Genomic DNA, 26,407 nt, shown 5'->3' on the forward strand with positions numbered 1-26,407 from the left:
CTCTGCGGTTGGTTGACTTTGTATGAACTGTTGCCGAAAGCGACTTCTTCATACTGCTAGACCTGGGTGCATAATAACGAAAGGGAACTGGGGAGGGGCCGGAGAGTAGAAGGTTACAACTTGTGCCGTCGGCAGTTTCATAACTGGCCGCACTCCACTACGGTTCGCCATTGCCTGCCCGAACTGCGGAAGCTTTACGGCTAGCAGATAGGTTCTCCCAAGCTAGGAATCCCATTAAGCGTACGCCCGGACCCGGACCCCGAGAGCTCACGCACCTCTTCGACCCACTACACAAGTGTGACATGAGAGGCGCCCTGGATTCGTAATCTCTACCGCGCACGCGACGCTATAGGCTGCGGCCGACCGGAGGCGCGGACAGCCAGAAACGCACTGTAAACAGACGTACGCATCGCGGATCACGGCCCCACCCCGCGCAGCCGGTCATCGAAGTAGAGATCCTTCAGGCGAGGAAGAAACTGCGTTCATCTTCCTCCGCCGAACAGGACACCTTGTTTCGTTGAGCGTGACTGACGCCTACCACATGGGTCTCGTGGTGGGCAATCGAGAACGCCTTGACACACCAATTGCAGCTTCAGCTAACGCGTACACTCATCGATACTTCGGAATCGATTCAGAGTGAGTCAAAGGCGTAATGAAAAGTGACAAAGCCGGAGAAAGAGAAGTCATTCTCTTCGGTCTACATGTCAAAACAAGCATAGAAGAAGCCGACTCCGCATGCGCTCACTCGCAGGTTGTTTTTGGCTGCATGTGCGACGACGACGACTCAACTTCCTTCCCGAGAACGACGTTCATCGAATGAGTGTTGCGACTCGAGATGCGAGGTTCGGCCTACCTCTATTTTCTTCTTCATAAATGACGTCTACATCTTCGCAGACTGCGGCGCTGGATTGCCGTTGTCTCCCTTTCAAGCACATCTTTCCTTGCTTTTTCTCTCGTTTCCTCCTCTACGCCCTGCGGTCGTCCGAGCTGTCGTTCTGTAGTCGTTGTCATCATCGTCATCGGAGTAGTGACGAATTTCCGAAGAGTTTCGTTTGCGTACTTGTTGACAGTCTACTGTTTGACGCGGAGAAATACTCGTTTTGTTTCCTCTGAGACGGCCTCCTCTCCTCTTTGTCGTCAGGAAACTTCTGCTGTTTCTCGTTAAACATACTTCCTTTGTCTTGTTTGTTGTGTTGCCTTCTTTGTCTTCTCCTTTCCAGTACTCGCGGAATCAGTGACTTCTTTGTCTTCTCCTTTCTAGTACTCGCGGAATCAGTCAGTGTTTAGGTGAAGAACTTCTCTTCTGTACTGTTCTCGTGATTCCTCACTTTCCTGTTCTCTGTAAGGAAACAGTCTTTTCTTTTTGATCTCCGGAATCGATTCATCGCTCCCAGAGAGGAAACCTCTCTACTTTTTTAGTTCTCCTCGCCTTTTTCCGTTTCGTGGCCTCAGCCAGCCGTCTCAATTTTCTTTCAACCGCCTCGACACTGGGGTGCTTTCTTTCTTGAGTAGCAGCCCTTCTCATCGCGCAATCTTCTTTTTTCTCTGTCTTCACGTGACGAACATACATAAGTGTACCTGATCACGACTACACTGCGAAAGAAGACTTCGACGTTCGCTCTCTCAGTGAACATTCGTAATGATCTCCCCGTCAGTCTACCGCCACACACACACGCAGTAAGTAGCATTCCATCAAGCTCTCAAGGAAGATCTTCTCTTTTTTCTTTTTTCTCTCCTTACGACTCCCCACTCTTTTTTCTTCTTGTTTCGACTTTTTAGTCACTCTTACAAGAATAAAGGAAGGTAGCATGGCTCACAGTCCTTCTTCATGACAACGTTGAAAACTTTCCTTCCTCACTCGTTCTTCTTCAGTTAGCTAATTCTCATAGCTTTGACATTGGATCTCCTTTGACTCCTTTCCAACAACCACTCGGGTGTACATACGCGAAGCTTCGTTCCTCTCGCCTCTTCTGTAGTGCGAGCCCCTAGTCAGATCATCGTAATAGTTGACATTCATCAGCAGCCTTGTCTCCTTTCGTCTTTTATTTTTCACTGCTCTAAAGCAAACCTCTGTATCCTCTTCTTCTTCCACCATCTCTTCTCCGTAGTCTTTTTCCCGGGTATGGATTCCAAAGAACTTCTTGACACCTCCCACTCATTCGAAGGGGTAGAATAAGATTGTCTGCCTTCATTTTCTTTGCATCAAAATAATGAAAGGTTTCCTATTTTGTCATCGTCTTTTCTTCAGTGATCTGTCGCTTTCAACGTTTTCTCTTTTTTCTCTACTCCTATCATAACTGAAAGCTGTGACGTCGAATCTTCTCGCTGTCTTTTCCCCGGACTTCTATGAAGAGGAAGGACAAACAACAACGACCAGATCATCCTCACCTTCATCTTCATCCATCCACTCCTAGTCGTGCGTATTCAGTGAAGATCAGGGCGGCGTCAGTTTTAACCTTAGCCGACATCATCATCACCATCGTAACATGATTCTCGTGTGTAGAGGTTCAGTCAGATTACCGCTATCCCTTGTGTCAGTACGTAGATCTATACATAGATATATATCTATGTTCACACATAGATACACTTATTGTAGATGTATCCCTATGCATGTAGATTGTTGTGTGCGTACCATTCGGCATAGCAAAGACGGTTAGGATAGTAGATATTAGACCAATCGAACGGACTGTGTTGATACAAGTGATGAAATCGGGTGAAGCTTATGACTGCAGTACCTCCTGGTACCACAATATTCAATAGTAGGTTGACTGTAAGCCATTCCTGGTATGGTGAGACAGATGAGATGAGTGGAGTGGCATGGAGGAGATGTTCCTTCTTCTTCTCTTACACTTTTCATCAGGACACAGGTAGCAGATTACACCTCTCTAAGTAACTGCTGACCTTTGGTGGTAGTTCTACGAGCAGATTGGAGGCTTGATGAATGCATATAGGAAAGAAGAAAGAAGAGGGCAAAGAGAAGAAGTCCTAGGTTAGTATGTTCTTCTTTCCTCGTGTTTCTAAAGGACGATACTTGACAGAAAAGATTCTGTTGAGGTTTAGGCCGTTTTTCTTTAAGATGTGAAAAGGATGACGAAGCCGTCGTTTCTCTTCTTCCACTCCTTCTTCTTTTTCGTTCGGCAATTATAGAAGAATGTTGCTTCCTGATGAAGATGAGAATCTCATCTTTGCCCCTCCGTATCTTCGTTCTTCTCGTCTCTCTTTCTTATTCTCCTCTTCTTCTTCTCTTCATGATTCATCCTCTTCCTCATTCGCTCAAGAAGAAACTTCTTCGTCGCTACAAGAACTCCCAACAGCAGAAGACCTACTTGGCCTAAGTGATGTCGATGATGATGACGAAACATATGCTGCTATCCTAGATTCTCTACAACGTCTCGAAACACATCTATCAATTTCCTCCTCCTCCTCATCATCTTTCCCGCGGTCTTCTTCTTCTTCCTCCTCTTCTTCTGTTGCATTTGGGCGTCAACATGTGTTTTGTGTGCCTGAGTTGAGGAGAGATGGACTGAGAGTTCTGTTTTTGCTTTCCTTCGAGTTTGAAGAGGAAGAAGAGAATACACTCGGGCGTCGTGTTTCTCTGATTCTCTCGTCTTTGTCCGATTCTCTTGCTCGTTGTCCTGCTTGTGTGGTTCAGTATCTATCTCTGTCTAGATTACTTCTACTTGCTTTGCGGAGACGAGAGTTGCAGTCCTTCACCTCATTAGGGGCGAGAGGTAGAGAGAGGAATCACCTTACTGCTTCCTCAGTTTACGAAGGAAGAAGAACCCAGGATAACAAACACGAGAGCGAAGCAACACGCGACGAAGACGAAGAAGAAGACCAACAGAGGGGAGGAGAGGGCGAAGAAGGAGGTTGTAAAAGACTTCAGCGACAACTTCTTGCATGGGACTTACTGCGAATTGTCCGGTCTTTACGAGAGTTAAAAGAAGATGAGGAAGAAGAGGAAGAAAACAATGAAGGAGATAAGTTCAAGAAGCGAAAGGACGTGGCTGATGGAAAGAAGGAAGGAACAAGCTTCAGAGGAGAAGGAGGTGAGAATGGGGGTGGTCTCTTTGCGAACAGAGAAGGGCACAGCCGGGATGAAATGGCTGGTGAAGATGAAGGGGATGAAGAAAAGAAGAAGGAAAGAGAAACGACAAAACGAAAGAAACGTGGATTGTCTGCCGTAGCTGCTGAAGCTGCTGCAGCAGCTGCGGCCGGAGATGCTGCGACGCTCATGAAGACAAGAAGAATCTCTACATCTTCATTAACTTGTGGAGTGAACAAAAGGGAGAATGATGATGGAGGTGGAAGGGATGATTCTTTCGAGTTTCCCTGCAACAAGTTCGAGTGTATAGACAGCTGGATGTCTCCTTTGTTATCTTTTCGTTCTCGAGTGATGAATCAAGTTTTGGCTCGTCTCTCCTCAACTCTCCGTAATGAGTCATCTTTCTCTCTTACAACAGGGGAGTCCTCCCTTGAAGAAGAGTTCATTTTGGATCGTATGTTAAGAGCCTCCTGTGTATTACTTGAGATTCTTCTTGATAGCGGAAGATTATTATGTCCTCATTTCTCCTTTCCTCTTGGTGATTTGACGGATGATCTTCGTGCTGTATCTTCGTCCCTTCCTTCCTTTCTTCTGTCTATTTTAACATATACTACCCAACGCTTCATCTCCTCAAGAAAGAGGTTAGCACGGTTTCTTGCAGAATCTTTAAAGAGGCGAACGGAGAGAGTGAGGATCAAGCCTCCCTCGTTATTAGAGAGATATCTTTCCTTTCTTTCAAGCGATGATGAACAAAGGCCAAGAGAGGACATAAAGAGAAGAAGTAACATAAGTGATACGGTAGAAGGAAGACAGCAGATAGGGGAAAGGTCAAACCAACAGGAGCATCCTGGGTGGTTACTTGCTTCAATGAAAGGAATGAGACTGTTCTCAACAGGTCGACGAGGAGAGAATAAAGAAGTGTTCATAAAGAAAGAAGAGAATAGCATACAAGGACACGATGGTAGAAAAGAGAAAGAAACAGTCGCCGATAAGAATGAGACGAGAGAAGATATCCTCTCAACTCTACAACATCATCAATGGTCATCTCATGAAATTTCGCTCGAAAGTCACCAACATCTCTACGATAGTCTTGAAGGGCTTCAGAACTTTCTTCGTTGTCATAAAGAGCTTTTCAATACAATCGTTTCACATCTTCATCATCATACATCATTCTCTTCTTCTTCTTTGTCATTTTCTTTAGATATGAATCAGCTTCCCCCTTCTTTTCCTTCGGCCTTGTCTGTCCCTCCGCCAGTCTTTATCTTACCGCTCTTACCTTCTCCTCTCTTCTTTCTTCATGCCGTTTTCTTTTCTCTTCTTCTCTTTCCCTTAGAAGTAGCTCCGGTTCTTCTATCTCTCCAAACACACTCGTTTCCGACCATTCGTCTAATCGCATGTGCGGCACTTCACTTAGCGACAATCAGAAGACATCACCTTTCTCGCCATCAACATTCTCATCCCTCGTTTTCTTCTTCTTCTTCCTCGCTCTCGAATCCTGTCCTCTCCAAGTGCCCTGCAGATGCAAAATGCACCGCAGTTCATGATCCACGTTGCGGTTATTCTCCGTTGTCCTCACATACAGAGGAGATTTCGGCGTCTCCATCTTCTCTCTCTCAGGCGAGCCGTGTTTCTCAGACACCACTAGGACAGAAGGAAGAGAAGGGTATAAAGGGTACCTCGCCATCGTCAACAGCTCGATCTCCTGTGAGCTTAGGATCGACATGTTCATCATGCTCTACCTCATCCTGTGTGATCTCTTTAGTAAAAGGAAGTTGTCCTTCCATCGCATCTCCGTCTTCTCTTCTCTTTCCTTTCTCCACAGATGTCACGTCACGTATGGGGATGGTCGTGAAACAGTGGATGACTTTGCTGCGAATTCTCTCGATGAGTCTCTCTAGAGGATATGAGCGTTATCAAGAAGTTCTTGTGAAGAGGAGTGAAGAAGACTCTGAAGTTGAAGTGATACGAGTAGAAGGCGAGTTGCCCGGTGGAAAGAAGAAGAATGAAGAGATGAAAACAATCCATGACAATGATGCTTATGATTCGATTGTCTCTGATTTAGGAGGGACGTTAGAACATCTCAGCCTTATCTTGAGAGCTCTACATTCTCTCTTTATCGTTGTCCTTCCACCACAGTCTACTCTCTCTGGCCATGCATCACAGGGAGGTGCTCTGGTTCTCTCTCAGTCATTTGTTGATGAAGAGAGATTCAGAAGTATGAAGGTGATGACGTCGAGAGAGAGTGAAGAGAATTTTAGCTCCTCATCTTCAGTGGGTCTTTCAGTTACAATGAAATCAGCTGTGAGCGAGTTCGATCATGTTGTCCTTCATGAGAAAGAAGACCTAGGTGAGTCTTCTCTATCTCTTTCTGCGACTTCTAACCAAGAGGAGAATCGAAGTTCTCTAGATTCGACATTCCCTCGACTAAAGCGGAAATGGATGACTTCATCAGGTACAGATAGTAAACGCGCAAACAAAAAAGGAAGCACACTCGTTAAACCACTCACCAATCGATGTGGTGTATGCACACCTTCCATCCCGGGACTTGCATCTGTAGGAGCTTTACTGGAGGAAGGAATTGCTGGGACAGCATCGGCGTGTGTGAGCTCCTTTAGGTCGATTCTAAATCACATGAGAAGTCATCAGAGAGACCAGTCAGATGGTTCGAACTTCGCGTCTTTCTGTACTCGAAGAGGGAAACAAGATGAGACGGCGTCGTCTTCCATCTCACCTCTTGAGAAGAAAGACAGCTGCTTATCTGAAGTTCGGGTCAAAACTGAGAAAGACAAGGATCCTCTTCCTCAGGTGCACAACAGATGTGATGGTCCCTCTTCTACTCTTCCTCCAGAGCAGAAAGATTATTCGAGACCCTCTCTGGCGTGTAAGACAATTAATTCTTCCTCTTCAGTAGTCGACGACCGTTCTGTTAATGACAGAGATGATGAGCATGGACAAGAAGAAGAGAAATCAGTTCTCTCGTTCTTTGAGAATGAAGAAGTTAAGTCTCTTACGAAGAGTGAGGAAATGTTTATTGTTGGGTGTCATCCAGCCTTCTTACCTTTATCATCGAAGTCCTCTCTCAATACAGGAAAGGATAACTGCGAGGAGAGAGAAAGCGTTTACTTTCTCTTAGGCTCCCCTCCGTCAGCAACCAAGACGACCTGTCATACATCATCGCTCTCATCTTCATCATCGTCTTCTCCTGCTTCTTCGCCATCTTTACTTTCTCTTAAAGTCTTATTGAACTCTTTGGAAGATGTTCTTCGAGGACTTCTCTCTATATGGCAGATGGAACTTTCGAGAAGAAGAGAGCAAGGGTCCTTGGTGTCCACGCCTGCCTCTCTGTGTTACCGCGATGGGACTGATTTTAGTCGTACGAAAAAAAATGAAGATAAACACGCTTCCTTTATGAGAGATGAAGGAGACTCAAAAGGAACCATTCTCTCTTCACAGCATACAAAGAAAGAACCTAGTCTATTGGTCACTGGAAAAGAATGTGAACGTGAAGAAGAGAAAGCGGATGTTTGCCGAAACAAGAGAGACGCTCTTGCGAGGGATATAAAGAAGAAGGAAGAGGGTCATGCTGGTGTGAAAGAGAAGAACCTCAAAACGGAAGCCAATGTGTTAGAAGAAGATCTCTTAAACTCTATTTCTCGTCATGATGAAGATGAATGCCGAAAGATAGTCTTCGCGAGAACTTTATGCTCGTCCTATGAAAAAGATCGTAGCTTGTTTGAGATATGTGTTCTTCAGAATCTTCTTTATACCCTTGCTCTTCTTGGGAAACTTTTCGCTTCATCTATATCACGTCCATCTTCTTCTTTTTGCTCTAACTCTTCTCTTCATCTTCTTTCCACAGGGAAAGAACCACCGGAAGGAGAGAATGATGGACGACAAGCACAGAAATCTTCAGCTCATAATGGCCACGCGATGCCGTATACAGAAGATCAGAAGGAGTCAAGAAAAGAAGAAAGACGGTTGGAGAGTCTCTTAGATGAGGGCAGTCTCTATAGGTGGAGAAACTTGTTTCACGGTGTACATACTGAAGCGGAGGGTAGGAGAAAAGAACTTCGAAGCAAGTATTCTCACCGACCGTCTCAATGTGATTCTTCGTCTTTGCATGCAAACAGTCGGGATGGAAAACAATCTCCTTTAGTGATCTCCTCGAAGGAATCTAACTCAGTGGGGACAGCACTGAAGGAAAGGGGTGGTGTAGAGAGTAATGAAGAGAAACGACTCTCTTGTCGAGAGGAGAGAGCACGAGAGATAAAGACTGAAGAAGAAACGTTTTCATCATCTACATACACAAGTCATCAGATAGAAGACACATCACTCTTACGAGGAACATGCTGGTGTTGTGCCAAGATTTCTGTCATGTTAGATGATCTACTAAACTTTCTTGTACAGCAAGAAGCTGACATAAAACTTCATCGTGGATCTTCAACCTCCTCTCGAGAGAAAGCGGAGGAGGAGTTCTGTGAACAACTGAACGAAAAGAAGAAGAGATGTGAAGGTATACATTCACAGGAGAAAGGCGAAAGCAAGGGGGCAGAAGACGAACAAGGAGATCGACGACAGCTGACTAAATATGGAGATCCTCTCAATGATTCCTCTTCTTCTTCTCTAGTGGATCAGACAGACATTTCTGTAGGTAGAGAACGATGTCTGCTGCAAGGGGAAAAAGAGCGAAAGGTACTGTCGAGTGAGGAAGTTGAAGTGGTCATGGAGAGGCTTCCTCATCGTCAAAAGATCACAGTCCCGAAAGCAAACGAAGAGGACAAAAGGCTTTCCGTGTATGAAAATCTTTCTGCTGGCGGGAAGGCCCAAAGTCACTTCCATACCCCTCTTCAAGAAAAGGAACAACAAGAGAAGATAGGAGAAAAAGTGAAGATAGGAGAGGAAGTGAAGATAGAAGAAGAAACGAAGGTGGAAGAAGAGGAACAAGAGAAGATAGAAGGAGAAGAAGTACCAAGAAAGGAGACCAAGACATCAGCGGGGAAAGACGAAGGCGCTGCTATTTCATCTGTAGGAGTCGATGATTTTCTTCTTCGTTCTAGTCCTTCGAGCACTTCGTGCGGACAGCAGGAAGTAGTTGAGGTTGTAGTCGAAGCGGACAGTTCTGGTATTGAGAAAGGGATTGCGTCAGATGTCTCTATGGATGAAGACAAGAAGAGCCGAGGAAAGTCGACTGTATCTGGTGGAGAAGATCCTTCAGAAATAGAACTGAAAGGAGGAGTGGAGGAGGAGGAAGAAGAAGATTTCTTGACCCGGAGATTACGAGAAGAGATTCTTCAGAATTCTCCATGGTATAAGGCTCAGGATTTTAGAGATGCCAACAAGTCTATTTCAACTACTCATTGGTCACGGAGTCACGGAGATGTGAGAGACGTTTCTTTTCTTATGAACAAGAGCCCCCCGGGGGAAAGGGGTGTCGATGATGAAGATGGAGAAGAAAGAGAACTTATCCATATCAAAGATCAGATAGAGAAGAATAAGAAGGAAGAAGAAGAGCAGCAACAAGAGGTTATCCTGATTGAAGATGACGATGATGAGACGATTCCCTCGCTGAAGAGAGGAGGGAGACCAGATGTGAATGAGGAAGAAGACGTTGAAGAGGATGAGTGGAAAGAGAGAGATATGCACAATGATGAAGAGACTGATTTAGAAGACTTTGCTCTCCCACCTTCAACAGCAAGAGAAGTCAGTTTCACGATGAAACAGACAGGAGGAAAGGAGAATCCAGACGCCGTAAGAAGGAATGATAGCTTCATCTCCTGTGATCAAGATGAGCGTGAGAATGATGAAGATCAACAAGCTACAGTGAACGAGAGAGGAGGGACAGTGTCATTGCCATCGTCTATTCATCGGTCGGGCGGACTTGAAGAACAAGCACCGCAGACAAGCGTAGGAGGAGACCGACTGAAAGGACACGACGAAGCAAAAGAAGAAGAGGGTAGAGAGACACTAAGGGAAGAGGAGAAGAATGGTAGTCAACCAGACGTTACTCCGCGTCGAACTTCTCTTTCACCTCAGGAGCGGAGAAACGTTGGAGGCGTCTCCTCTTTACCCCCGGTCCAAGGGGAAGATCTTGAAATTGTGTTGTCAGATGATTATTCTTCAGAAGAAGAAATGAGGAGATTAGCCTGTCTAGCACGTGCTAGTCAAGAGAGCAAGAAAAATTCTCCTTCAAAGAAAGACAAGAAGGGAAGAGGCGAAGATGATGACGATGATATGTGGGGTTCAGACTTAGATGATCTCCTTGCCACGCAGTTCACACAAGAAGTAGAAACAAGAAGATTTGCAGGAGGCGGAAGGAGACGAAGACTACATAAGCATCGCGACGAAGGACATACAGAAGACGATGAAGAAGGAAAAGGTGAAGAAGAAGAGGATGATGACCTTCGATTTTTCAAAGGGAGAAGTTTTCCACCTTCGTCTTCTTCTCTTTCTCCTCGACGTCCTGAATTCTTAGAAAAGAAGACAATGACCGTGACCGGGGCATCTCCTTCTTCTTCTTCTCTTCATATTGAAGAGACTGACGAACCAGAATTTTTGACTGTAGATACAGATGAGGAATTGAGGATTCTAGAGGTTTCAAGAGGTCGAAAGAAAAGAAGAAGAGGGTCTAGGAAGACTCCATTAACACGAGAACAAAGAGAACAAGAAGTTCGAGATTTCTTTCAACAGATGGCTGGAGAAGGTGAAGATGATGATGGTGAACGTTTCCTCACTCATCGACCTGTGGACAAAGCCTGGAGGAAAGAGCGGGAAAAAACGACTACATCTACAATGAGATCTGTCTCTCCTTCTTCTGATGTGTCTTCAATCTCATCGCCTTCGGATGTAGACCCTATTTCTGCATATTCTTCCTGTGTCTCATCTCCGTCAAGAACCTCATCTCTAGAAGACTTGAAAAGAATGGGAAAGCAAAGAATCATACCACCTCATGACACCATTTCTGGGACTGCGGGGACCAGGAGTTTGCACAAAACGAATGTATCATCCTCTTCCCTCACAAACATCCTATTTCCTGAATCTTTTTCATCGACTGGCCCTGGCGTAGGGAGTAAGAAAAAAAGTATTCAAGAAAGCGAAAGAGGAATTGAGGAGCTATGGGAGACAGCCGCTCAAGCAGAGAGTCTACAACAGAAAGAGACGAAAAAGCGAAAGATTAGAGAAGATCTCCATCTCGCTCAAGAGCGACAGGCGGAAACCTTGAAGAGAAGTCATGAACAAACATCTCTTCAATCATCCTCGTCATCGTTGTCTCCTTCGGCTGGGGCTGCTGGTGGAAAGCAGCGGGTCTTTATTCCGGCAGGTTGTTTCGGGACCACTTCCCTAGGTGGTTCAAAGGCTTTCGGAGCGGGCTATGAAAAGCTTGCCCGTAAAGAAGCTACTGATGCTGCAAGAAAGATGTTGATGATGAATATGACAGGTGGTGTTTTTCCTGCCAACGAAGAAGGACAACAGCATCCTAGTCTCTATCATTCTAAAGAGGAGACAGAAAAGTTCAAAGCTTCTTCTTCCTCTACGCAGAGCCGTAATACCATGCAAAATATCTTCCCTTCTTCATCTTCACTATGTACGACGGAGGATCCTATATGTACATCATCTCCAAATGATTGTCTTTCCTCCTCAGCTTCGCCTCCTTTCTCTGTTCATAATGATCGGAAGGCTTCAAGAAGCACATCGATTTCTCCTCCTCCTGTCTCTTCCTCTCTTCCTGCTTCCTCTTCTTCTCCGCCTCCTTCTCTACATGTTCTTTCACGGTCGACAAGTGTTCAACAGGTGAGAGCTGCAGCAGCAGCTGAGAAGATCGATTTACGTAGGAGAGCTCAACAGATGCTTTCGGCATGTCTCTCTGGTTTAGCAAAGGAAGGAGAACGGAAACTGACGACTTCGGGGAAGAGTTCAGGGGCCGTAGGAAATCTTCATGGAGGCATTCAATCTCCTCCTCTTCTTCCTTCAGATGGTACAGCTCCTCGTCAGCCTATCTCTCTTGGACATCAGCGAGGTTTGTCTGGTTTACTTTTACAAGAACAGCATCACGATCCTCACCATCAGCATTTTCAACAGAAATCTCGTGAGGACCCCTATGCGAATCTGACCGGCTATCGATTCACTTCCTCTAGAAAGAAGAAACCCTTCCTCCTTAAAGGGTCGTTAGGCAAGGTAGCTCAAAAGATAGGATATGACGGTTCTTTAGTAAGAAAGGCGTTACCATCTGATCGACATCGCCGTGTGCTCAGCGCGGATTATAGTGACTCTTCTTCAAGAGGGATGAAGACGAATGAACATCAGGATGCTTCTTCTCACTTTGCTGATAGTAGAAGTCTCATGGGAGAGGGGATGCGCCACCAGCAGCAGCATCATCAAGGACAGGAAAGAGGAGAAGAGAAAGAAGGAAGAGAGAAAGATAAGAGTAATGACCAAGGACAGAAAGATATGAGCGAACAGATATGGAAAGAATTAGAACAAGAAGCTAAAAGACAAGAACAGGTAAGAAAAATGATGAAGGCCCAGCAACAACAAAGACACCAAGAAGAGAAAGGTCTTTCAAAAAGCCGAGGAAATCTTTCTTCTTCTTCGTCGACAGGAGGAGTCGGAGTAGTAGCCATAGGAGGAGTCAGGGTCTTATCAGCGAAGAATCCGATTCCTCCTCTCATGAAAGGTTCGTCTTCTTCATCACGACAGATCGATGCTAAACCAAGTACCACTCATGTCACGACAACAGGTAAGAAGATACACGGGGGCGTCTGTCCAAATCCCTCTTCTTCTCTCGCTCTGCCGCGTGGTCTGATTTTCTATCTTCTTTCTTCTTCAAGTATTTTGTGTAAGTGAGCCCTCCCTCTCTTCGTTTTCTGTAGGATGGATGGTGCCTTTTGTTCCGCTGCATGCACGGTCAGTGGTCGGATCAGTTCTCTCTTTGTCCTTCACGTAGTTAGGAGTGTCACACCAGGTACTATAAATAGACAGTTTACAGTCCAACTGCGCCTTCACTTCTCTCCTCTCCTTCTTCACCGTCAGAAAGCGTCGGCACATACTCACTCGTTTCGAGCAAAAGAGGAGAACAACAGCAGCAGCATCAGTCGTTCTATCTGAAGAAAACGACATTGCAAGTGAAGAAGAAAGTCGATGCATAGCTTTGTCAGTTGTTCTGTGACTCTAGTCGGAACACGAGGGGCGGGGTGGGGGTCGTTTTCGTCTTCTTCTTCGTGGCCTTTATGTGTTGTGTCGGTTGTATATCTATCTGTAGATAGATTCCAGTGTTCGTATGTAGGTGTGTGGTGAAGAGAATTCGTCTTCTCTCTTTCCTTTTCCCTTCATCTTTGCTTGCCTCACGAAAGCAGTAGCTCTTTCCGACTCTTGTACAGATGGCCGTAGGTGTCTCTTCACCCTGTTCTGTTCCCTTTTTGAATACAACCCTTGGTGTGTATGCATATGTTTGTTTGGTTACGAATAGGCCCAGCAGGAGTAGGAGGAGTCACCAGCAGCACAGGGACCGGGGAAGGAGAGGTTCTGAAGACAACGACGACTACAACTACTGCTTCTTGTAATAGTAGTGACATGGGAGGTGTTCCGAAAGGTGTTGGTACCAATGGCAAGGGACTTTTATTGACGGGAGGAGGTGGAGCTGTCCGTCGCTGTGTTCAGCTCAAAGATCCGATGAGAAAACATCCGCTCCCAGCATTCGTTGCTGAAAAGAAACGTGAAGAAGATGAAGAACGTGAGGCACGGCAGCAACGTCTTCTTGAGAAAGAAGAAGAGGAGAAGAAGAAGAGAAAGAAGAGAGAACAAGAAGAAGAACAGTTGTTAGAACAAACAAGAAAGTTAAGAGAACGCGCTCAAATTCGATCTCAAGCTGAAGCGGGCGTAGATCAATTCTTATGGAGACTCCTTCATGTAGATGTCTATGCTCTTGCGAGAGGAGAAGAAGGAGATGGGAGTGCCTCTTCTTTTCATAGTAATAACAAAAGTTTTCAACGTCCAGAATTATCAAGAGCACCACCCAATCTTCCTACTTCATCTTCTTCTACGAAGTCCTCGGGTTCAGCAACGGCTCCCAGTAACCATAGTAGTCGCAGTTTCTGTTCCAAGCAGCTGGCAGAAGACAGGCACCTCAACCTTCAAGATAACAAGACAGGAGGAGAAGGAAGGAAACATGAAGAAAGAGCAGAACCAAGCTCAAAAAAGAGCCCGAGAACAGAAAGAGAAGTGTTGTCAATAAGAGAAGATAGGGGTGTTTCTTCTTCGTCTTCCAAGGGAGGAAAGGAGGGGGGTGGAGAAGAGGAAGGAGTAGAAAAAAAAGGTAGAGGCGCGGGAGAACAAGAGAAGCAAGAGACAAACTGTGAAAGGAAAGGACAGCAGCATCAACCACAGCTGCAGCAACAGCTGAGTCCACAAGGCGCCGATCATAGACAAGGACCTAAAGGAAAAGAGGGGGCTCATCCATCTTCTTCACCTACGCGAAGAAATCAGAAATCTGTAGCTCTGTATGGAAAGTATTCTCTCGATACAATCACCCTACGGGTTCGGGCTCAACAGCGTTTACCTGTACGATATCAAAGTCTGGATGAGTTCAAGATGTAAGAGATTCATACGGAGATCTGTGGAAGCTACGAATTTCTAGAGGAGGGCTGACTGTGGTGTATATACAGAGAGTAACGTTTCTCTTTTTAGAGCACTCTTCCCTGGCTTGGTACTCCTAGTTTCATTTTCCGCAGTTCTCCTCCAGTAGGATTGACTCCACTGGCCTCGGTGTACATACACATTGGTGCGATGTTTCGAATCTCCGAAGGGAAAGCCATGTAAGACTCTACAAACAGCCAACCTTCATTCCACTTTGCTTGTTGATACATACGTGTCTATGTACATACGTACACCTATGTACCCATTTCTCTTGCTTCAGGCATGCATATCTCTATATGTGTGCCTGCGTTTGTCTCTGTCTGATGTGCCGTGGAAATTTTTATGCGTAGAGGGAGAGAGAGGCGAGGTAGGTGTATGTGTGGAGAACTGCATGGCAAATTCTATCTTCTTACAGCTTGCCTGATCTCGAAAGGATAGGATGAGTTTCATCAGGTCGATACGTACATGTACAGAAAACCTCTTTCTTTTTCGTCTTCCTACTTCAAAACTTCCTCTATGAATATCGCGTCTTCGTCTTTCCGGAATCCTGAAAAAGCATGGTCTCCCACTGGGAATCCGTACTCGGTCGTTTCAAGAGAAGGTTTCTCTGGGACCTTTCAATAGGGCTTAGCTGGTTCCTTCATCTAGAGTGTAGCTTTATTCTCTGTGTGTGTCTTTTCTCTTGACTGCAGGCTTGTAGCTCCTCTGTTATTCTTAGAGATTCTTCATCAGTTACGGCAAGCGTTTCGAGAGCAGACTGCAGATCCTCGTTTATGCGTGTTAGAGCGCATGCAACCCCAGAGTGATCAGTGGTTTTCAGGTCTCTTTTCTGTATCGAGTTCTATGTTAAATAACTGGAGACGTCTCCCTAACTCCTTCAACGGTGGCCAAGGTTACGCAGGTCGTTCAAATCCTTTTTCTCTTCCTGGCAGTGGAGATCTTGATGCCGTAGACGATGTCTCTTTTTCGTCCTCTTCTTCTCGTGCCGCCCTGTCTACGAATGATGTATATTTTCCTAGTAGCAGCGGATTCAGTCTGTATGAATTAGTCGTCCTTGTCCCTGTCCGATATACTTCTCCGCATACGTCTCCTTCCTTGACACCACGGCCTGTGGATGAGTGCTCGGAAGCACACCTATCTGATCAAAGCGCTTTAGCAAAGATAGGAAATCTCTCTTCATCGTCTTCTCTAGTGACCGCGACGGGTATGATGAATCCAGGAGAGAGTCTTTTGATACAAAAGACTAATCTTGAAAGGCAGCCTTTATCTCGAGGAGCTAGTGGTGAGACGGATGCTGAGACGGTCATTCGAATGATCGGAGGACGTACCTTCAGTGCTATTGCGAAGATACCTATGGAGTCGTCTTTCCTTCTTGGTGAGAAAACATTTGGATGCACATGGAAACGCACGCCGCTTTCCTCGTTCCGCTCTTCACCGCTCGTCGTCTTTTATGATCGCCATCAGTATAGTAGAGGGAGAACAAGAGAGATTCGCTATACTTGGCAAAGCGTCCGGATAGACCTCTCCCTTCCTGTTCTTTGCGGCCGAGAATCTCTATCTTTGACGGCGCGGGTGTATTCTTCTGACTGAAACAAGAAAACCAAGCTAGACATCTGGACATACACATGCCTCTCACTTAGAAAAGAGTAGAAGGTTGCGCGTTGTAGTCTGTGAAACACACGGTGTGCGTCTACAGTTTAGTCGAGTGATCTGTAGGTGCGGCGTAACTGTTGCGAGGTCATCTCGTACTGCTTCTCTTCTCTCCAAGTTTCACGGTATTCATCCGTACTTTTTGCTGATAGGACGCGCTCTTCCATTCTGTTTCCTATGTCCTAGGAAGACCACCAATGCGGCAATGACGCAGCAGGCTTACAGCTGTTTCACTCCAAGGGTAGACGTCGTGTCGGTTGTTGGAGTGTCTGTACAGTTCATCCCCGATACAGTTTCGACCGTCGTCTTGAGTTCTGTACTGGGTGATCAGTCGAGCATGTCTGGCCAACTTCTCGGTATTAGTTTGTTTGTACTTGTCTGTATCAGTCTACAGGTGCAGAACTCTCTTTTTTTCGTGGAGTGCAGTCGGCATTTGATTCAGAGTCTCCCTCCACCTATATACATGTATACCCGTTATGTATATATATATATATATATATATACATTTGCGTATTCATATATGTATATCACTGATTGTAGGTTTTTTATCATTGTAGAGATAGACACATAAACATATCCCCGTTTCGATTCCGAGGCTTTTTGTTGGGTATACATACATGTTCAGATAGAGACGAGGAGAGAGAGAAAGGGTAGCGGTAGAGACAGGGGCGACGTGAAAAATAAGTGGACGGTGTTTTTTTCAGGACTTGTTGAGAAAGTCGAAGAGGCACACGGATCACATCGCATAGGTGTGGGGAGAACGAGCTCTAGTAACCGCGGTGGAGGTGTCGCTTCTTGTTCTTCTCCATCGGGAAGTCCACAGTTTGTCGTGAGATTTCCTGTCTTAGTCACGGCGGATCTGAATCACTCGGCCTCACTTGCTCGACATCGTATGAGGAGAGTAAGCGTACACGGGGAGTCCGTCAGTCACGTAGAGGTGGTGGATACGCAAGGACTAGGATGACTGTGATGTATCTACAGCGTGCGTGAGAAGGAAGGTGACTCTGTACCGCAGACGGCAGTCGTCTGTGAGGTTCGTTCCTGCTTTGCGTCACTGGGAAGAAACTACGAACAGCCGTTTCTTCGTGAGTATATGTTTACTTGTTGCAGCCATAGTAAGAGAGGTTGTACCGCATGTGAGTACCAGACAGCCACTTTGCTGCAGTGGAAGGCTTCCAGAAGGATCGACACAAGGCAGGACTGAATGCGATGATCTCTCCTTTAGCGGATTGAACGACGGGTTTATTTCTCACACTGTCTCCTTTTTGGTCTTCCTTCTCGTCTTTTCTCGTTTCTGTCTTCTATGCTTGGAAATCTTTGTGGGTTGCTCTTATAGATGGCTTTTTGCGTATCAGTACATATAGGACGAAAGAATGCATCAGAGTTACATCTTTCCCCATGAGTGGTGTTGTCCTATCTTTCTTTTATAGGCTCAAGTGGACCAGGTCTGTGAGAATACTCACTGGGTCGTCTTTTCTCTCACTCAACTCCTTACATCTGTCCGGGAGCTTCAAGCTGTTTTTCTCAGTCAGCTCTCACCTCGTTTTTCATTCGTATTAGATCCCCTTTCGTCTATTTCTTCCGCACCCTCCTCCAGCTCCCCTGACGCTCCTGGTAGAAACCGCCAGTGTCTCCAAAATAAGCACAGCCACTCAAATGCTGTCGCAGCTGGACGCGGACCTTCTTCTTCTCATCCTGCGGCAGCTAGCTGTCGGCCAGGAGATCAAACTACCGGCACCGTTTTGTCTAGTGTCGAGGACAGGAGTGCAGGGGTGTCTCTCAAAGAAGGCGGGTCAGCAGTCCCTTCTTCTGTCTCTCCACAGACAGGACAGTCACCTGGTTCATCTAGTATAAGCAAGGGCAGAGGAGGAGGAGGAGGGGCGACAGCAGCATCGCGAGCGGCAGCGGCTTTGGCAGCGGCTTGGGTGCAGCAGGCCGTCGATACCCAGATGAGGAAAAAGCTTCTAGACACTTCTCAGGCAAGAAAGGGAGAGACATGTCACCTAGTCAGGGATGTTTTCAGTTTGATGCGAGGCCATGTGTACACATGTAGTATCTTCAGATGAGACGGTAAACGCCTCGGGTCACTGCGTGCTTCTTGCGTGCTGTAGTGTGTGTTTCCACAGAGGTGCCTTGGCGGAGTTTGTATAGGCGTTACGATTGCTGCTTGTCATGCGTTTTTTCTTTTTATATATGTGTACCGTGTTACGTGTGTCCGCCCCCGATGTAGAACAAAGAATCCCTCCGGGACACTCATGGGTGACACTCATTCTGTCTATAGATCAGAGAACGTGTCTGAATGTGAGACGAATTCTTTGCATTTACGCCGATTGATTCATATTGTGCGAAAGCCTAAGAGTATAGCTTATGTGTATGAGTCTACTGGCTTCTTCGGTCTCGCCATAGATCTCATGTTCATGACATGAAGAGCTCTTCCTTCGCTCATTGTGTCTTTCAGTACATAAACAAGAATGAGGGGTTTCTTTCGGGTGTCGAGTGTTTTTTTCATCTGTCGTATTCTCTGCCTTTCTGTCGCATCATAAGTGTTCTCCGCGGCCGTCTATGCTGGCATGACCTCGGTAGATCATTCTAGCTGGCGTGTATTGCCTGCACGAGGATGCTTGCTTCTGGGTACGTATGTTCACACAGCGGATTCTTCAGACCCTTTACCTGGTTGCTCCTATTTACATGTCAACACATGTTTCAAATCGGAGGGACAAAGAGTGATATATGTATGGGTAGTTGTTATCTTGTCGAAGTGTGCTGGTGGATTGTCTATCTTAGTAGAAGTACGGCATGGATACTCACCGCTCTTATATGCGCTCTTTCCGTTTCTCAGAACCCATAGAAAGCTTAGGAACGAGTGTGCTATTCTTCAGGGTGCAGCTGTGCGTGATGTCTTGACAAGGGAGAGTAAGGTAGGGCTTATCCAAGGTCCTCCTGGGACAGGGAAGACTCAGACTCTAATAGCAATGCTTTCCATCATATACACCCGTCTTCGGGAACAACAGCAACAAAGAACTTTACAGCAGCAGCAGATGCATCAGACCCGCGGGGGAGTAGCAGGAGGTCCTAAAGATGTCTTCTCTTCTCCTGGTTTCTCTCGAGGTCTGAAGAGAAAGATTCTTGTCTGCGCTCCATCTAACGCAGCTGTTGATGAAATAGCGGAGAGACTGATTCTCCATGGACTGCAGCACCCTATGACAGGAGAAGTCTTCAGACCTACATGTATCCGGATTGGTAAGTGAGATAGACCGTTACCAGGAAATAGAAAACACACATTGAAGGAGAAGAGAAGGAGAGCAGCGGGAGCGGTAGTGCCGTCGTCATCGCTGCACCTGATGATGTGCCACTAAAGCTCCTTTAGCTATCCATGTTTTTACGGTAGTGTTGGCAAGAGACGTCTCGTCTCGTTTGGGAGTTGTCGCTTTTTCTCGACGTATATAGCAGCACTAAGCTCCCTCCTTTCAGGACTTTAGATCGGCCACGAGAACAGAGAGATCCGCGATCAGAGGCGGTCTCGAATCTTTCCGTCTGTACGCAAATGAATTCCTCATAAGCGATGCTTTCTCGTCCATTCTGTCTAGAGTCTCACCGCAGGATGGACTGCTGTCATCAGTCTTCTTTCTGTGGTTCCTCTCATGGTTGTTCGATAGATACTCTTCTTCTTCTGCCTCTTCTTTTATGCTTTATTGCCTGCTTCTTTCTCTTCATTTCCTTCTGCTGTCTGCGGGCGTTTCGTAGGGAATCCTGATCGTATTCGTGAGTCTGTACAATGTATAAGCTTGGATTGCCAGGTGAAGCGACTCCGTGAAGCTCACGATCAACAGCTCGACCAGGCTTTTCAAGCAGGGCTCCAAGAGCTCCGTCAGAGGAAACGTGTAGCACATCAGCAGCTCTTAGCTATACGACTTATTCTGTCTCATAGATTTCCTAAGGGCAAGTGTGCAGGACCAGGAGGAGCGACTGGGAGTGGGTCTATGCCGAGTTCGTTCAGTGGATGTCTGGCTTCATCCGCAGGTCATACTTCACTTCAGGATACATCAGCCGCAGGAGATGTATCTAGAGGTTCTAAAGAACTTCAAATCGAAGAGATCTTGAAGCAACTAGACTCACCAGCATATGTCAACACACATACAACGGAAGAGGATAGAGATTCTGTTAAAGAATATCTTTCGTCTTTTACTGGAGTAGCCACCTTCACGTTACGAGATCTACGCCAAACGCTCGAGTTCCAGTTAACTGAAATCAATGCGAAACTGGACTCTATCTTTGACCATAGACGCCTGGATAAAGCCAGTTTGCTTCCAGCGTGTCGATATCAAGCTCTTCTGACATGTGATATCATCTTTACGACTCTCTCATCTAGTGCCACAGATATCCTTTGTCCCTATGCTCTCTCTGAAACAGTCGGTCTAGGCGTCGCTTCATCAGGACTTGGTTGTTCCGGGGGGGCAGGAGGTGGGATGATGCTGGGCTTAGGAGGAGGGAAGGATAAAAGCTTAATGACTCCTGGTGCTATGACACTTAATAGCCTTCCTACTCATCCGAGTAGAAATTACTTGAGAACACCGCATGGCGGAAGTTATGTATCGGCGCCCCCCTTTTCTTACGCTTATTTGATTGTCGATGAAGCAGGGCAAGCTAGTGAAATTTCCTGTTTGATACCTTTCCGTTTAGCACCAGACCGATGTATTCTTGTAGGAGATCCTCAACAGTTGCCTTCGACTGTCTTCTCTGCTCTAGCTGAAAGTCGAGGCCTAGGTCGTAGCCTCCTTGAAAGGCTCATGCTATGTGCAGAGGAAATGATGGCGACCCATCACAGAAGAAAAGAGAGTGGGGAAGGGAAGTGGACTGGTACCATCGAGGCAGCCACTCAAAGTAGTAGTAGCAGTGCTAGTGGCACTATTGGCTCCGATGCTCAGAAAGAAAAGCAGACAGTTATAGAGCATCAGAAGGACTCCAGCGATCATCGGGCAACAGCAGGAGTCGAAGGTAGAGACGAGAAGGAAAAGGAGGGATGTGTCATAGGGGCGGGTGAAAGAGTTCAAGACCCGGGGAAACATCACCCGTCATCTCTGTTGGGAAAGGAAGAAAAGAACCATGCGAAGAATAGCAGTTGCAGAGATGGTACCGCTCTCACGACAACTAGCGCCGGCCATCTAGTAGTTACAGGAACTGAGAAACCAGATGAACACAAGATGAGAAGTGAAATTCGCGGGGGTGTATCTATTGCTCTGACAAAGACATCGGGAGATGCAGATCCTTCCTTGCGAATCAATGTCCTGACAACGCAGTACCGCATGAGAGATGAAATTGTCCGCTTCCCTGTAAGCTTTCTTGAAGGAATTCGGGAGGGACTGCTTCCGTGAAAGCAGGGGCCAATCCTCGTAGACTCGCTTTCTCAATAAGGAACGTCCAGCTTCCGTAGTCGACCAAACTGATTGGGTATCTCAGTGGGTTTTGCAATCATGGTCATTACGGCAGAGCAACATACAGTGTGTTCCGTAGATTTCTATGCCACCTGGGATATATACATATATATATATATATATATACATACATGTATATGGACGCGTACTCTCGATCTCGATATAGAAGTCTTTCGCGACAGATTGTTGGTTGACACGGGGGGAGGACGATGCGGTCTTTTTGACGGGTTACATGTGTGTCCGGATCGGTGGTTCTCGGGTGTCCTAGTACGCCAGTGATTCTTAAAAAGCTCTACGTGAAGGGGTATCTTTGTGCATGTATGGATATCGTTCTGCATGTATATATACTTGTCTTAACACGGTATCGCTTGGGCGAGCGCGTTTTGTCTACCGATGACAGCGCGTAGTACAGTCCGCCTGTTTCTTCATACGTGTTTTAGCAGCCCGCGTACGTGACAAGGTTGCTCAGGCGTCGCTTTGCGGGTGTAAGTGCATACATTGTTCGTCTGTGATACGATATTAGTATGACACTTGAAAATAATAGACTTTCTTTTGTGCGGGATCATGATGGAGTAAGAATGATGGTGCGCTCCCTGCTTATGATGTGTCTCGTTGTAGAAGCTCACACTGTCTTCCTTGTTTTTCTTTTTCTGTTTCTGAAAGAGTGAGAAAGAAGAGACTTTCAGACTCCTGCACGAAGAGAATCGACGTGTATGTATAGATTCCTTGAGTCAGACTTTTCCCGGTTGTTGCCTTTCCTTGTGTTTATAGTCAGAAGCCTTTTATCAAGGCCGCTTAAAGACAAGTGCGTCAGTATTTCATCGTGAGCCTCTCCCTTGCTTTCGTCTCCATTGGCTCTTCGCGCCTCTCAAGTTCTTTCACGTGCCGAGCTGTGAAGATCGGTGGCAGTCTGCTTCTCTTCGTAATTTCGAGGAAGCCCGGTTTGTCGTTCGCCTTCTTCGATCGCTTCATCTATACTTCGGGCACAAAGTTGTTTCACCCAAACCTCAGAGCGGTGTTTCTTCTTCTTCCCCTCCTCTTCCTCTCTCTGGTGACTCCTTTCCGGAGATTCTTAAGATCCCAACAACGGTAAGACTTCTATAGCAAGCACTTCTCATATGGAGGCATTCGAGATGCATACGCACATATGCTACAGGAGGGAAAAAGACAACCCACTGCTTGTTGCTGATATAAGCTGAAACACCGCTGGTCTGTTTATCAACACATGACTACCAAAGTCAGTCATGAGGCTGTCTGGAGGATGCTGAAGAGGGAGGAGGAGGGGGTCAGTCTTCAGAACAACCAACGGCATGCACGTACCATCGGGTACACTGAATGAAGTACTGGCACCCTTGCGAAACTTGCTGAGTCCAGAGTGTATAGAGTTGTTGTTTTTCTGTTTTGACGGCATGGAGCTTGCTGTATTTATCTGTCATATCGTCTACAAAGAAGAGAACGTTGTAAACGCACTAGCATCTGTCAGTAGTGTCCGAACAGCCATGATGCACCCCGAGGTGTAAGCCATAGGGCGAGGGTTGTGTCTGTGTCTTGATGACTGGGGAGGCGTACCGTATGTTGAGAATGAGTGCGAAGAAGAGCGGATGTGCCTGTGTCCCTTTTCTCCGCAGTAACCGTGTGATTAGCTTGAGTCTCTTTATGAAGCTATGTCTGTACTCACTCAGTATCATCTTTACGTCCGTGACGTAGTGTGCATCTTTAGTAGCTGTTTTGTTTGTATCTCTGTCTTGAAGAGTGGAAAAAGTGCACAGATCAGGTGGGCAGTTCTCCTGATTGGATGTAAAACATTTCTCATGCTCAGCCTTCTTTCTGCCTTCGGGGAGCCATGCGTGCAAGTACATCTATGTGTCTGTCTCTCTGTCTATCTATAGCCCGACCAGATGTGTAGATGAATGCTTGTGCGATGACTGTGTAAGTAGTAATATATATAGTTTTTCACGAGCTTTGCTATCCAGTCTCCACGTCCTCTTCTATATGCAGGGTGTACAAGGGACTCCTCCACAGTCTTCGGGGAAAGCACTGCCATCATCTCCATCACCCCCGTTACCAGCGTCAGGGCAGAAGCTTAGCGATGTTGGTGTCATCACACCTTATCGGCAGCAAGTGAGTTTGATACAGCAGATGATTGCAGATGATCCTGTTCTAAGCCGTGCTCCGCATCAGCCTGAAATCAATACGGTCGATGCTTTCCAAGGGAGAGAAAAGTCGATCGTGATTATCTCTTTTGTAAGAGCCACTCCGGCGATAGCCAGGGGGGATGAGGGTGATGGAGGAGGAGACACGTGCGGTGCAAGTGATCGGAAGAGGGAAGGTGATGACGAGAAACCGACAGCTACAGAAAGGAAGTCGCTAGAGCTGACGAAGGATAAGGGCGTCACGTCAGATACCTGCCGAGGATCTTCGGCTGACGCAGGATCCAAGCGTGGGGAAGAGAAAAGAAGAGAGACAGTGGTGAGAAGAGCCGACTCGGAAAAAGTTGGTGTTGATGAAAGGATACGGCGCGAAGAACAACGGAATGTGTCTGGCAGAGAGAGGAAGACAGAGGGGGACAAAGAAGGAAAGGACCGGAGAACTGAAAAGGAGGATGATGAGGAGAAGAAAGCAGAAGGAGAGTTGTTACAGACGAGTGAAGGTTGTTCATTGACAGCCTCAGGCTTTAGTGGCAAGGTAACAAAGAAAAGATCGCGACACATTCCTTCTATTGTATGGGATCTACGAAAAGAATCGAATTCGTCGTCTTCATCTTGTTCTTCAAGCGCCTCTTCTTCGTCGTCATCTTCATCTGTATGTGTATCGGCTTCGACATCTTCCAGTGCACGTTTTTCAACCCTTGGGTTTGTCGCAGACTTACGTCGCTTGAATGTGGCCTTAACCCGAGCACGAGATGCGCTGTGGGTAGTAGGAGATGGAGAGACACTACAGACGCATACTGCATTTCGACGACTGATATCCCACGTGAAACACCTCGGTAATGATGCTTATATTGATATCCTTCACCCGCCGAGCTCTCTAAGAAAACTCGCGTCTTCAAAGAGACCTGAGGAAAAAGACGTCGTGGGTCAGTCGTCCGCTTGGCGCCAATGTGATAGAACTCGTTTCGCACGAAGATGGGATCAGAAGACAAGAGAGCTCGGGGATTTTGAAGGCCGTAGAGACCCGCTGGATGCTTTCTTTGAAGCTGCTGAAGAAGACTTCAAGAGAAAGAAATGCTCGGATACAAGAGTGATGCCTCACCACGGTCAACCTGGAGAAAGGACATCTCCTCAAAGCAAAAGTCATGATCCGATAGTCCATGGAGAAAAGAGAGAAGGTGGAGGAGAAGAAGGAGGAATGAGGAAAGAACCTGCAAATCTTATGCAGGGAGAAAGGGAGAAAGCAGGGGAACGACTCAAAAATTCACCGGGAGGTGCCACTGGCAAAAAACAGAGAGTCTTCCGACCTCCTCCGGCTTTCTCTCCGACTCGGCGTACGAGGGAGGGAGAAGACCGAAGGAGTGGAGATGTGAGGCGATAGAACACACCGGTCCATCGTCGCCAGTTCCGTTCCGATACCTACACATTTTTCTGGGTTTACGGTTTAGGGTATGTGTGCATCCGTGTTCATTGTCTTGTGCTTACCAGGGAGTTTTATATGCAGAGCAATAAAACAAAGTTGCAAGAGTATTTTTCCTTTCTCTTCATCTCTAAAACAAACCGGATACTGGGACGGGCAACCCAGTGGCCATGTATCTTTGCGTATGAAGGTAGAAAAGCTATGAAACTTCTTGTGAAAGGCACTAAGGGCAGTTCTACCTTTAGGAAGACTGCATATGTTATTCGACTGAAAGTAAGGATGTATGCATGTATACGGATGTGCTATAAGAATCCAAGAACCCAGTTGTGTGTAGAGCGGCAGAAAGCTTGAATTGTGAATCCACTATCGTTTCCACATGCAAAAGCACCCCTCAGTTTTTGTATAGAGGCGGTGAAGACGGCCGAGCAATCTTCTATCAGGCTTGCCGCCAGGGTACCGACATACTCCAAGAGCGAGGATGTACATTCGCCCTGTCAAAAGGCTCACCTTGAGGGGAAAAGCGGGGCTTTCGTCAGACGGGCACCTGCGACCAGCACTCGGGAGATGCAGTCTGGCTGGGCACCATCCGGGCAGTTCATTCCACTTAGCGCTGGGTGACAGAAGGGACGCCATGCGCAGCAAGAGGAGCCAAGGGCGAGGGAATTACTCTGCGGGATTTGAAAGGAGTGCAAGTATAAGTGAGAGTGTTTCTCGAGCGCTCCTGTGCCACTACGACGCAATTCTAGAGGTCCGTAAGAAACCTTACGGTTTTCTAGTGAGGAAAGAAAACTCAACGGTAAGCGCCGTGCTCCGATGAGGATGGCGTTGTTTTTCGCTCTTCAAGCAGAGAGAAGGACCGACCATGGGCGGGTCCTCACAACGCCAGACTACCACGTTCAAAAGCAGCTCGACTACCGAACGGGGAAGGAATAAAAGGGTTACGCACTTGTACGGTATGTGGCCGCGGCCGGAGCACACAGATTTACAGCAACACAGCTGCCAGTTCACCGGACACCACCATCTATTCAGAAACAGCAAAAGAAAGCAGACCACACTTCACAGCCCACTGAATCCTCTGGAG

General features: G+C 46.6%; 1 protein-coding gene across 1 annotated transcript; it reads left to right on the forward strand.

Moving 5' to 3' along the window:
- Positions 1–880: 880 nt before the first annotated feature.
- Positions 881–25,887, forward strand: CSUI_001730 (trna splicing endonuclease). Its single transcript, XM_068061935.1, has 10 exons — positions 881–12,946; positions 13,509–14,631; positions 15,367–16,049; positions 17,029–17,225; positions 17,755–18,365; positions 19,164–19,564; positions 20,069–21,654; positions 22,420–22,467; positions 22,528–22,845; positions 23,755–25,887. Exon 1 carries the CDS (start codon positions 3,152–3,154, stop codon positions 12,884–12,886), a length of 9,735 nt encoding a protein of 3,244 aa, XP_067926090.1. The 5' UTR covers positions 881–3,151; the 3' UTR covers positions 12,887–12,946; positions 13,509–14,631; positions 15,367–16,049; positions 17,029–17,225; positions 17,755–18,365; positions 19,164–19,564; positions 20,069–21,654; positions 22,420–22,467; positions 22,528–22,845; positions 23,755–25,887.
- Positions 25,888–26,407: the final 520 nt, after the last annotated feature.

Source organism: Cystoisospora suis (assembly GCF_002600585.1).
Source record: "Cystoisospora suis strain Wien I chromosome Unknown contig_687, whole genome shotgun sequence".
In the NCBI taxonomy this organism is placed as follows: Eukaryota; Apicomplexa; class Conoidasida; order Eucoccidiorida; family Sarcocystidae; genus Cystoisospora; species Cystoisospora suis.